The following is a 13,391-nucleotide window of genomic DNA, read 5'->3' on the forward strand; positions in this document are numbered from 1 at the left end:
ATAACGCCACCACCTTTCAACAAGGCACTTAGGCACATGGCTAAATCCCATCAGTCAATGGAATTTAAGCACTTGCTCCCTCCCCCCAAAATTAATAGGTCATTGCCATGGTAACTGGACAAAATAGTTTTTGCTAGATAAGTTTTCAAAAGAAGCGCTTGAAAATTGTGGTAACTAATGAAAAACCTACATTCCTTGCTTTAACAAGTTCTCAAAATGGACCAATGAGATTTTACAAGAGTTTCTTAAATTAGACCTACATACACACACAAAAGTATGAGACATTTTGTTTGTTTGTTTTTGGAAAGGAAAGAGCACACACAGGCTATCAAAAAGAAGTGCCTCTTAAGCATAAGTGAAGCAAGGTATTAAATACACTGGGCCTGATTTTCATTTCGGAATCATACTCCATTGAAAAATTAGAAGCATATTATATATAAATAAAATCATGCTTAAAATAATTTAGTGTGAACTTGCAAATTGTTTTTAGAGTGAATCTGAAATATTCAAGTAATGCAACACTTACTTTGTTTCTAGACCATTAAGGGCTGCTAAAGTATTACACAGCACATACAGCAAACCATTATCAAGCAGCATGTCTGCCATTTTAGAGCAAGAATTTATGATTTGTAGCAGAAGGCAGAAGGAATTATGCAGCAGTACGTTGTCATAGAGAGAATTCTCTATAAGTCCCAGAACAGGAATGACACACCATTTTTGAAAAAGTCCAGCATTTTTTACATCTTCCCTGTCAAATCTATTAAAATAGAAACAAATAGGAATTCATCATCTGTCCTTAAAATCATCATCACAGTATGCACAACTGAATTTTGAATTATTGAAAAGATTATGAATACTAGGGAGTCTCTATGTTAACTGTTAGGTACTGGCCAGGGGATGGGAGTGATTTCCATGGCGTTTCATTTCATGTCAAAGGCAATGTTATCTAATCTGTTAATGGTAATAAGAATTACAAAAAATGCTTGGAAGGCTTACAGGGAAATGAGACCCCTAAAAGAGATATTAATGAAGTTTAGCTACTACAAATAGGTTTACACTACATTTCATAAACAGAAAAATCTGACTTTCAGCTTTTACTAAAAGCCAGTGGCACAAAGGTTCTCTTATGACTCATTCTATTTCTCATAATAAAATATTGCAACTTGCAGCGCCACTGTCATGAAATGAGGTATGGGTTTGCTGTAATAAAATAATCCACTGACCAAGAGGAGGCTCTGATATACTGTATTCATTACTGCTGAAACTAATTATATCAAAGATGAATACCTCTTGTTCATTTCAACTCCAGAAGCCATAAACTGAACTACAGTCCTTACATTAGGACTTTCTATGACATAATGGAAAGGAAATTAAATTACCATTAAAAATATATCATTGTACCACATCACTAATATATTCTGAAGCAAGCATCATAGCGGATTCCTAAAAGGCTAAGTCTCATCCCTATCCACCTCAGTCCTTTCTGAGGAGATGTCTGCTTTCCTTCTTGGGGCTGGTATGACATCTGACAGGTTCAAAGCTTCCTATTAGCATAAGTGGTTAACTTCTGGTATATGTAAGAAATAATCTGTGAGTACTGCTCTTGCACTATATATGGCAATTGAAGCAAGAGCTTTTTCCTGACTGAGCAGATTGTAGGCCTTTGGCTATACCTGGATGTTGACTCTCCATTCTGTATCATTACATTTCTGCAGTGTTAAACAGAAGGATCTGACTAGCCATCTATTCAGAGAAAAATTACTTCCCACAGCTTTGGCAGAATGGTCTGCTTAAAGTGAGATTCTCTCTCTCTCTCTCTGCAGTGCTTCTGTGGGATTCCTGCTCTTTTTAGTACAAGGATGTAATACAGGGATTGGCAACCTTTAGCCCCCTAGCAGGCCGGGCCGTTTACCCACCGTGCCCGCAGGTTTGGCCGATTGCAGCTCCCACGCTGCATCTTACAGCCCTCATTGGCCTGGAGCGGCAAACTGCAGCCAGTGGGAGCTGAGATTACCTGCTGCATCCGCAGGTTCAGCCAAACAAACCAACCGGCTCGCCAGCAGGCTTACCCTGATGGGCCACGTGCCAAAGGATGCCGATCCCTGATGCAGTAAAATTTATGGAGATGACACTAAAGAAAATCTAGAGATTTTTGATTCAGATGTAGATTAGGGTAGCAGTTGGCATAGAATTTTTTTTCTAGCTAGTTGTGACAATTTGGTAGGCGGGGTCTAAGGTGGAGTTTGAGTTGTTAATATTGCCCGGAGTTTCATATGGGTTCTGACTGAAGAATGACAAGGGCTAAACAGACTATGATAAGTTCAAAGGATGTAGAGAGGCTTCAATATTGAACAAAGATATGGGGCTCCCTCTCAGGAAAGGCCAAGTGAAGGTGTACCATGTTCTGGTAGTTAAGGGAAAAGTAAGATAAACTGAGTTTTTAGAGTTCCAATAAACTTGCAATCAGAAGCATTTTTGGTGAGGAACTGTTTATAAGGCTGTCTGCTGTTGAAAATATGGTGGGACTTAAATGGAATTATATCCTAGCCATGAGCAGATAACTCAATATCGTTGCTTAAACTAAAACAGAGAATCTTCTGAATGCTGAAGAAAAGCAATACTTACTCTTCATCAAGACCAACAGATCGACCAAAGAGCATTTCCAAAAAGCACTCCACAAGTTCCTGAGTTCCTTGATGAAGATATAACTGGTTGGCTAACAAGGAGAAGCCACGATTCTTTAAAAATTGTTCCTTTTGTTCCCTGGTTGCTCTGTTGAAATATGCATCCAACAACTAGAAAGAAATGCACAATTTTGATTCAAGATTAAATATTTTTATGCATCATTTCCTTGGAAGTTTAAATATTCTTGTTTGCAACATGTTCCATTCAGAAAGGAAGAGTTAAAAAGATTTAAACATTTTCAGATTCCAAATTAAGTGACAAATTCTTTCCTTTGATTGTGTTTGCACTTTCCATTGACCTCAATGAATCATAGGAGTGGAAAGGACCTCCAGAGGTCATCTAGTCCAGTCCCCTGCACTCATGGCAGAACTAAGTATTATCTAGACCATCCCCGACAGGTGTCTGTCTCACCTCCTCTTAAAAATCTCCCATGATGGAGATTCTATAACCTTCCTAGGCAATTTATTCCAGTGCTTTACCATCTTGACAGTTAGGAATTTTTTCCTAATGTCCAACCTAAACCTCCTTTGCTGCAATTTAAGCCCATTGTTTCTTGTCCTATCCTCAGAGGTTAAGAACAATAACTCTTCCTCCTCCTCCTCGTAATAGCCTTTTATGTACTTGAAACTGTTATGTCCCCTCATTCTTCTCTTTTCCAGACTAAACAAACCTGATTGTTTCAGTCTTCCCTCATAGGTCATGATCAATATAGATTTATTTATATGAAAAATAGAACAAAAAAAGTTAATACTAAAAAAATTTATACATTTTAGCTAAATTGTTACTGATTGGTGACTTAAGTGGTTTTACTTTGTATTTATCTATCCATCCATCCATCTTCTTAACTAAACCTTTGAAGTTCCTCTTCAAAACTACAAGCCAAAGCTACTCCGTAGGCCCTGCCTCAAGAGCAAAATTCTTCATTGTAAACTGTTTTCCCTCTTCATAAGAAGGACAAAACCACGCTGTCAAAAATCAAGATAAAACCCACAGTTACTTTAAGTTAATACCCAGGCAAAAGTCACACTGACTGCAATGGGAACTATCTCGAGGAAGGATTTCAGGACTAAGCAAACACTGGAGGAAATAATTTTTGTATGATGCACTACCCGTACTGAAGGATGGTCATTTATTTTTCTACCATGTTACTCCCATTTTTATGCGCTATTTGCTTCCATCATAGAATTTGATTTCTTCTATTATCTCTAGTTTATATAAATTTTATAGTTTAACTATCAATTTAAAAGATACTTTTTATGAAGAAATTATCAAACATCTAGATATAATCAACTCAGTTTTAAAAAGGCTTTGTGGGGATAAAACTAGAGGAATATAATAAAGAAGTCAATCTTATTTTCGCTAACAAACTGCATATAAAGAACATCTTAGATCAAACTTTGGATATATTCAAGTGAGCTAGTTTATAGGCTTATCTAAGTTGTAAACATTTAGACTGTATATACTCCTACTTTAATGACTCTTTCTTGTATAAGAGGAGATGGATGGTTCACAAGAACAATAAGAGTGTCAGGCTGAATAAGTTTGTCTATCACATCTTCTAGCATGATATCTGGCAGGATTAAAAGAACGCCACGCAAGAGGTCATACAATCCACAGCATATAAGCACAAGGCAATCTTCTGTGGATCTGAAAACAAAGAGGAAAATGTGCTATTACTATATCGAATTGCCTATAAAACCATAGGCATGTATAAATACCACTACAGGCTACCTGCAGGGGGAAAATGACCACCCCTTACCTTTAAGCACACGGGGGACAGAGGTGTTGTCCAGCTTGCCAAGTGAGAAGGAACAGAGCTTTACAGGGGGGTGGGAGAGGCTCAAATGCTGCTTCAAAAGGGGGAATGGGTCAGCACAGTGATGCTGATTCATCTCCTGGAAGGGCTGAGTGATTGAAAAGGGGCAAACCTGGGCACAAGAAGCCTCTTTTTCCAAAAAGCAGGTGAAGTCACTCCTTTTTAGGGGGCTTTGTTATAGTGAGTGAAGGGAGTTAGGCTATATCTTTCAAATCATTATGTAAGTGTGGGGCAGATGTTCAGAGCAGGTATTCCATGGGGTGCAGGGAGGGAAGAGAAGTGTATAGTGACTGGATAAATGGCTTGGTAAAGAACTTAAAAGGGAAGAAGTGCTGGTTAAAAGGAGAGGAATGGGGAGGCTTGGGGCTCCCATAACTGTTCTGGCAGGGAGCCAACCCCCCTTTTCTTATAGCCCACCTTAGCCCTCCGAGGTCCCAGCAATGGGTTGGCTGGGGAACCTGGATGGAAAGAAAGGGGGTTGGCAGAACTGCCTTGAGTAGATATCAAAAGAACATGAGGATACCTGCACTGTACATGTTTATCTGCTGGGTAGTCCAGATATCTAATAATTAAGTTGTGGCATGATTAAAACGATATCAAGCGTCTCCTGTCCTTTCAGTATAGCTAGACAAAGGTCAGACTAATGACTGTCTGATGAAGTTTTCCCCAACTCTTCCCAACGCTCTTCTCTTCTTCCTTTTTTTAGGGCTTAATTCTTAACTGCGGTCAGTAGAGGGCAACATGAGCAAAGTTATTTGTATCACAGTAGTGTTCAAAGGTTTCAGTCAAGTTCAAGGCCCCACTGTGCTAGGCATCATACAAACAGTTAACCCTTCAAGGTTGAGATTAGCTAAATAATGTGGAATCTGAAACAAAAGCAATTTTCTAGCATACTACTAGTTTAAATGAATATATTTGCAAGCTTTCACTACAGATCAACACTACATTTCACACTTTAGCTATTTTTTTTTAAACAAAATATGTAGTCCAGAGCAAGAACCACAAAATCTTTTTCAAGTCGATGAGAAACTATTCTATATATTATAGCAGAAATTACTGTACTATTAGAGCAGTAAAGAGTCCTGTGGCACCTTACAGACTAACAGACATTTTGGAGCATGAGCTTTCGTGGGTGAATACCCACTTCGTTGGATGCATCTACTATTAGAATTATTTCTGGAATGTTGAGGTATTGTAGGTTTCTTTAAAAAAAAAAAAAGTGTGCATACCTATAATCAGGTCTTTCAGATCTTTTAAAGGTCTGTTCACTAACTGAAGAGAACGTAAGACTTTCCCAGTCTTCAGGAAGTGCACTCCTATCAGCGAGGCTTGGCCAGCAAGCAACGGAGGATGATCCACTCTGAGCAGAAAATGCTAGACCCAAGCCAGCAAAATTATTTTGACTCTTCTGAAATGAAGGCAGCCCCTTCAGATTGTCAGGACGGCGCAACAGTGATTCAACTGCAGCACCATTTTCATTACTTTTCAGTTCTGTATTTAGCTCTTTGTTCTCAGATAATTCTAGTTCTTCTTTTGAAATGTCAACCAATGCTTCAGCAGATGTTAATTCTGAGTCACAAACTGTTTTCGCAGACTCACAGCTGCTGACAAAGAGTTCCTCCTGTATCCTTTTTAATGTTTCAGAGCTTTCCACAAAAATATTTTTTTCCTGTGGATCAACAGAGTCACTCTCCCAAACTTCCTGCAAGTTATCAATGCTTCTACTCAAGCTCCCAGGTAGCCTTTTTGGATGTACTTGTGGTGAGGACGTAGGAGATGCTGGTAGGCTTTTGCAACGCCTTTGAAGTGCCTGAGAGATCATCATCTGTGGTATGATAATCTTGGAAATAATGCTTCCTGGGGAAGAGAACACAAAATACTCTTAGCATCTATTTTGCATTAGAAACCACATTAGAATGTTAATGTTGTGTTTCACCATCGATTAACATATCCACAAAATGCACATAGTAAATGAGCCTTTTGGCTTATTACACTGACAATCTCTGTTTCCCCCTACCCTAAACATTAAATCAACTATGAACAGATACCACATTCATTTGGCATAGCAGGCCATAAAGTTTGCTCAACTACTGAGACATTTGATTTCAAAGACAGAATATTCAGTTTACATGAGTTACAAAATATGACAATAAAATAATGTATATACAAGTTAATTTTCACAAAGCAGAATGGTTTTTTTTTGGTCCTTCTAATTTTGTTTTGATTTAAAGATATAACCACTTAAATAGCAGATTCTACAAGGTATGTTCTGTTATGTCTGATCCCTTCAGTTAAGTTAGTTGGCAATAAAACTCTGAACATATTCATGACTAAAGCTTTAAATAAAAAAAAAATACCCTAAAAGATTAAGTGTCTGAATATGGCCAACGTTGAATAAGTAAAGTGGTGTGTATAGATCGCTAACATTTAAAGGGGCAACTCTGATCTCAGAGGCACAAACATGCAATATCTAAAACTGGATTAGTCTCTGTCTACTTTTACTGAATGATAAATAATAAACTAAAGATAAATATTGCATCTTCAACTACTTCTGTATACTAACTCACAGTTCATCTTAATTTGTCTTATTCGGGATATTTTACTCCTCTTTGGAATCTGTGAACCTTCCTTTCCACTCTGTATTTGCAGAAAAATCAATTTTTAAATGTAGAAGTTAAGTATTTGAAGGACTATCAGCAACTATTGCACAAAATATTGTTGTGCTAGGATACTACAATCTTCATAAAAGGATGTTAGATCTGAGTATCTAACGCAGTATTTCTATAATCAAAAGAGATGCAATTTGACCAAAAAGGTTTTAGAATGATACACCAGCTAATACTTTTGTCCAAAATCAGCATATCAGGAATGCATTCCTAAGCCCCGTCTGACACTTGCTGAAATAGATACAAATGAATTCCCTCCAGCAGTCAGTACAGAGCTGGTTGCTTAGGTGGTTTTCAACATCTTGCAGCTAAAATCAGAGATGCAAATGCAAATGTGCAGCCCTCTGGAATATCACATATTTTTGCAACAATCTGATGAAGACCTGTCTGTAACATTCATCTGTGATAGATGAATGGATAACATTTCTTTATTTAAGAAAAAACTTGTACTGTACTATAATTTGTAATTGTTTAGGACCTCATGTAAGAGAGCATAAAATGACTAGCATTCGTGCAAAATAAAAAAAACTTGGAGATTGCAACATTTCATGACATGGCTCTAAGCGAAGTGAAAGACGTATCACTTTTTTTTTTTTTCTTTTTAGATAGTCAAGTCTCAATCTAGCAGGTACATAACATTTGAAGAGCTAACTTGTAATATGCTTTTCACTAGGGAAGAACTGATTCAACATTAACTGCAAAATGTATTATTGTTCAGGTATGCTGTGCTGTGGGTTTTATATTATAGAAATTGCAACAGTCACAAATAGGAAGTGAGAAATGGAAGCAAATCACATCTATCTCATACATGTTGCCTAAATTGTTTGGATCCTACAGTTTTAGCCAATGATTTTACCTCATTTTGGATGTACATTAACTTCATAGTTAAGTTCCATTGCAAGACTTTTTTTGACTCAACTTAAAATTTTGATCCAGGGATGATTTGTTTGAAAATGCGTGTAATATACATTGAAAGACTACATTTTAAAATTCCAGAAGTCTACAGAACTTCTCCCATACTGGTTAATAAAAGTGGGCACTTAATTTTTTGCTGGAGTGACTTATGATTTGTTGGAAAGTGTGAAAATTACTAATTTGTACTCTTTATGCTAAAATGTTGAATTGAAATCACAATAGTAGCATAAGATATGTTGGGAAGGGGTGGAGGGTTATTAACTAGCCCTAGCCAATCTCCTTTGCATAACTATAGTATGTTTAGCACTCATATAAGAAGAGAATAAAATATCACTGACCACAGACTTTTTACATTTTAAAGCTCAACTGGAATAGTGTACTGTAATAAAAAAACCCTGACAATTCTCTCTCTCAGGCAAGTAACTTGCTGGTCATCTAAGTCACACAATTTGGGATATACCTGGAATAAGTTGCTCCTAATAGGTTTATCTACTTTATCTCTGCTACAGAAAGTGTATTATCGTACTCACGGCATAATCAAATGCTGATTTTGTATTTTATACTAAATTTAAAATGACCAAAATTTTATCATGCTCAAGTTATAAAACACTGATACAATCTTAGTTATTTTGCACCAGCGGACTGAATTTAAGCCGACTTTGCCACCACTCACCTAAGTTCCACCTCTATAAACAGTTGCAGCCTTTTCCTTTGCTTCATTGCCAAACCCAGAAATTGAGCATATGCTTTTCTAGCAGTAGGTATGTAATATAAATATTTTACCTCCCAGTGGCGAAGCAGTAAATCCAGCTGGACTTGTAGTTAGAGATGGACTGTCAACTGATTTTCCACCAATGCTGGAATTTCTCAGGTATTTGATCGATTGGACCTTTTCCTGAAAAATCTTGCCATCTAGAAAAAAAGGGGGTGGGAGGAACAATGACTTAACTCCATGCAAGTTTCTCTTGGCAAATTAAAAAAAAAAACAAACAGAAAACAAATCAAAGTTAAGATTCATAGCATATCACGGCAAGGTTTAATGGGCCAAGCACTTTCATTCTCCACTGTGTTTCTTAAATGTGGAAGGAAAGAATTCTACTTTTGTTCAGTACAGTGGTGTCATACTTCTCACTAAGAGAAGTTTTAGAATATTCCTCTCAGTGAATATATTCTGGCATGGTTCTCAAACTTGTACGTTTAAAAATAGCATTTCCAAGCTAACTGCTAGTAGCCATCTTGCTGAAAATTGTGTGACATCAAATAAATGACACCCTTCTCTAATCCTCATCCCCCCCACAAAAAAATTAGTTCCTTTACCAGATGAATCAAGCCTCAAACTATCAGCAGTGGGCTCTAATTCTGTGCAAATAAAGACATACATGGAGTCATGCTGGAGTGCAAATGCCAACAACTACACACCATTCAAGTAGAGAGCTAATTACCCAAACTGGACATGCAAAATAAATGCATCAACAACAGAGAGTATGGTCTGAAAATCTGGCTCAACGCATTGAATATTTACACCACAAAAAGTTTCACTATTTTCAAAACTACATATCTACAATGTCAACAAGATACTGGCAAAAATCTTGGGAATGTCAACTTTAAATTAGAAATAAAACTATAAAATGTATTTTACACTACATAGATGTAAAAAATGCTTCTTTACAGAAAAAGATTTTAAAAGCCTTTACTCATTTTGTTCAGCACAATAATGATTTGCTACTACAGATCTGTTCTGGATTACAAATTTCCTAACTTCACCCACTTTCAAACATTTCTGTGTTCATTTTCTCTAACCGAGCGCTGCCAGGAGATCACTGGATGTCTTCCACTGATAGCTCAGAAGGATACTTGATTATAGTAATCTTGAGCAAAAGGAACTTTGTCATGTGGTTAGTTGCAATTTGAAGGAAAGGGGGGGATCCTTTCTCCTGCCTCATCTCTGAGGGATCCTCTGACTGGATCCCTTCCAGCTACTTAGTTGTCGACTCTGTCTTCCCTAAATATGAATTTTACATCACTGTCAACCAATCTCATTAAAAATTATTGAAGTTCAAAATACCGTATTTAAAATGGATTAAAATTGTAATATGGTTTGTTTTAAGTACAATAGAATCCTCTTAATTTGCAAAATCTTGTTGGAAATAATGAACCTGTTAAGCAATTGTCCAAATTATCCAAGTTGCATGATGTACAGAACATTGCACCGAATTTATAATAGTTTTCATTGGCTGCTTTAAAATAAAGTATTGTAAATATGTAGTATGCCTAAGAACTACAAATACTGTAAAATTGATTTATAAGGAGACATAAACCAAACTGCCTGAAGTTAAGGCCCATATTTCGGACTGCTAGCAAACAGCAAGTCACACCTGGAAAAGGGTTACTTACTAACTACAGAAAACAGTTTGCATGGATCTACACAATCAAGAATTGTGCCCCTCGGGGCACCTTTCGAAGCATCAATGTATTTGGGGGGATGCATGCACAACTCACTTGAGGCACTGAACACTGACGCCTGAGGATGGAGGCGTGACCATCCACCCCAACTGCTTATTAGTTCATTTGATTCATTTAAGAATGCTTTAAACAAAAGACTCTAAGATAGGGAAGGTGCTTTGAGCTATACAAGTATTCTTCTGAAGGAGCTACAATTAGTGACAAGAAACACTTTTCCTCTGAGAATTGCCTGTATAAATTCACAATACTGGGAGACTAACAAGCAGTAACAATCATCCAAGGAGAAAAGCTTGAGGAGAATTAGTTAGAGATGGCACAAATGCTCTCCCAAGTTGGCATTTAGATCTAGTTGCCTAATCAAGTAAGTAATGCTGCATGAATTTATGAAGACCTCAAAATAGCAGCTTTGAAATATTTTTAGCATGTTCACAATGAGACATATTATGAAAGCCATTTTTGATCTTGTAGAACATGCTCTAAAGACCTCAGGTACTTCGATATGTGCAATATCATAACAAGCTTGTCTAAGTTACTTTGAAACTAGATGGATTTTCCCCTTGAATTGTCTCCATAAACTGCAGTTGCAGTTAGGGTAGTGGTTTTCAACCTGGGGTCTGCAGACTATGTCTAAGGGATCCGCGAAAGATTGTTGCTAGCATAGAACACTGGTTTTCAGCCGGTGATCTGTGAACCGCTGCAAGTCTGCAGACTAAGTCTAAGATTTCAAAAAGGATCCACACCTCCAAAGTTTTTAGGAGTCTGCAAATAAAAAAAGGTTGAAAACCACTGATTTAGGATATTCACGGATAGATTTTCACATTGGATCTATGTAACCTAGTCTCCCCTTATAAGCTAATTTTGGGAACTGGTCAACTGAGAGTATGTCTAATTTTGACCAAGAGGTATAAATTTGCAGCTTGAAGAGGCACCTTATGCTAGTTCAAACAAAGCTTGTACACTAAAAATAGAAATGCAACTGCTGCAGCATAGGAACTGAAAGGGGCTAGCTGCTCCAAGTATGTACCTGTCCAAGAAACTATGAACATGCTAGGGTAGCAAGCCCCTATCACCACTTGCACTGCCACAGTTACATTTCTATTTTTAGAGTGCTAGTTCAATCAGAGCTGGAAAGTACACCTTCAGATTGAAATGTAGACATACCATAAGATTAATTTAGGTGGAACTTTAAGAGACCTTTCAGGTAGAGGTAAAAGCACCATGTTTATATTGAACACTGAAGAGAAGGTGCAAGCAGGTCCTTTCAAAAAAACTCAATAATAGGATGATTGAATATGAAGAACCCTGTAGGGTAAACTAACGAGGTTGCCTGAAAATCCTGTCGGAAATTAGTGTCCCTAAAGCAGATCTACTTCAGTCAAAACCATGACTGACCCCTGACAGAATAGACTTGAGGGAACAACAATTAACTCAAACTATAATTTATTTTTATTGAACAGAAATGGCCTCGAACAGGACAAAGGGTAATAAGAATAATGAAGAGGCCACTGAAGAATACTAAACGCATTTGGAATTGTGGATGTTTCATACCCTTGAACCTGAACATTTGATGCTGTGAAAGGATGTACATGTGGCTCCCAATGAACAGTTCCACCTAGAGGGTTACAAGCTTGCATACATTCCAATGTGGTGGATCTGTACAGGCAGTTCTCAAAGGAGATGTTCTGTAACATGTTGCAAACAACCCTGTGTGTGTCAATTTAAAGGAACAAGATCAGTTTTCCATTATTACCAGCTAAAATGCACGGAACTCAAACTGTTCCCTGCAAACTATTTATGAGATGTTACTTAACATGATTTTAGTTATGTGAAAATAGCTGGCCAAGCTCTTTTATTACCTACTGTTGTATAAGCTGCAATTTTCAGTAAATTGGTACTGTAGCGCATTCACACATTCAGTATGTGTGATCCACAGAGAACCCTAATCTAGTCTTCCAAGTACATCAGAGGCCAGAAACTGGAAGATTCTTTAAGTGATAGACTATTTGGCTTTGGGCAAGTCATTTACAAGTTAGTTTCCCCATCTGTAAGCCTGAGATAGTTTACCAACCTCATGGGTGTTTACTTTTTAAAATTATTAATAGCTGTCAAAGATGAAAATGGAGTATAAATATAGCCACTAATATTATATATATTGTCTTTGGGGCTTTATAACTAATAACCCAACCAGGTTATTGGTTATATGGAGGTCCAGTTAAAGAATCTTTTGAGATAGAATCAAAGTAGTTATAATGTATCAGAAGAAAATTTTGGTTGTAAGACTCAATTCAAGTAGCTTTTGTAGAAACATTAATTACATGGTAGTGTACACCAGAGGCATTCACAGAACTGCTATTTAAAAAATTAGCTTAGTTTTATTTTTAACCAAATAGATTGGCATTTCATCTTATAGTCTATTACTGGTTAAACAAAATATTGTATCTACCTATGTGCAGGGAAAAGTAGAAGTTGGTGGGATTGTGACAAACATATGTATTAGTGGGAGGGTGAACTGCTAAGAGGAAATTGAAGATCAGTGTCAGTAATTCCAGGTCTGGGGGAGATCCAAGCACTTCTTCAATTATTTTCACAAATGATCTACAAACCTCCCGAGGCAGGGATGTAAGATGCCCTTCCTTTTGCTCCTGAAAGAGAAATGCACAGGTAAAATTACCTGAATGCTTGGATTGTCAATTTATTTCATCACTGTACTCTTCCATACAATAGATATGGGAAAAAGTTTTAGTATACTTTACCAAACCTGGAAGAAGTAACTGTGTCTATTCAATATTACGTGCAATTAGCATGCCCAAACCACAACTGTAATACTAATCAAGTTACATAGTACA

The 13,391-nt window shown here is 37.1% G+C and overlaps 1 protein-coding gene across 1 annotated transcript in view; it reads right to left on the reverse strand.

The window, feature by feature from the left end:
* Positions 1 to 13,391, reverse strand: part of LYST (lysosomal trafficking regulator) — a 167,555-nt gene that overhangs the window by 64,817 nt on the left and 89,347 nt on the right. The window contains 6 exon segments of the mRNA XM_030556944.1: positions 527 to 757; positions 2,626 to 2,795; positions 4,155 to 4,332; positions 5,731 to 6,358; positions 8,866 to 8,994; positions 12,989 to 13,187. Of these exon segments, the coding sequence (XP_030412804.1) occupies positions 527 to 757; positions 2,626 to 2,795; positions 4,155 to 4,332; positions 5,731 to 6,358; positions 8,866 to 8,994; positions 12,989 to 13,187 (1,535 nt within the window).

Source organism: Gopherus evgoodei, chromosome 3 (assembly GCF_007399415.2).
Source record: "Gopherus evgoodei ecotype Sinaloan lineage chromosome 3, rGopEvg1_v1.p, whole genome shotgun sequence".
NCBI lineage: Eukaryota > Metazoa > Chordata > Testudines > Testudinidae > Gopherus > Gopherus evgoodei.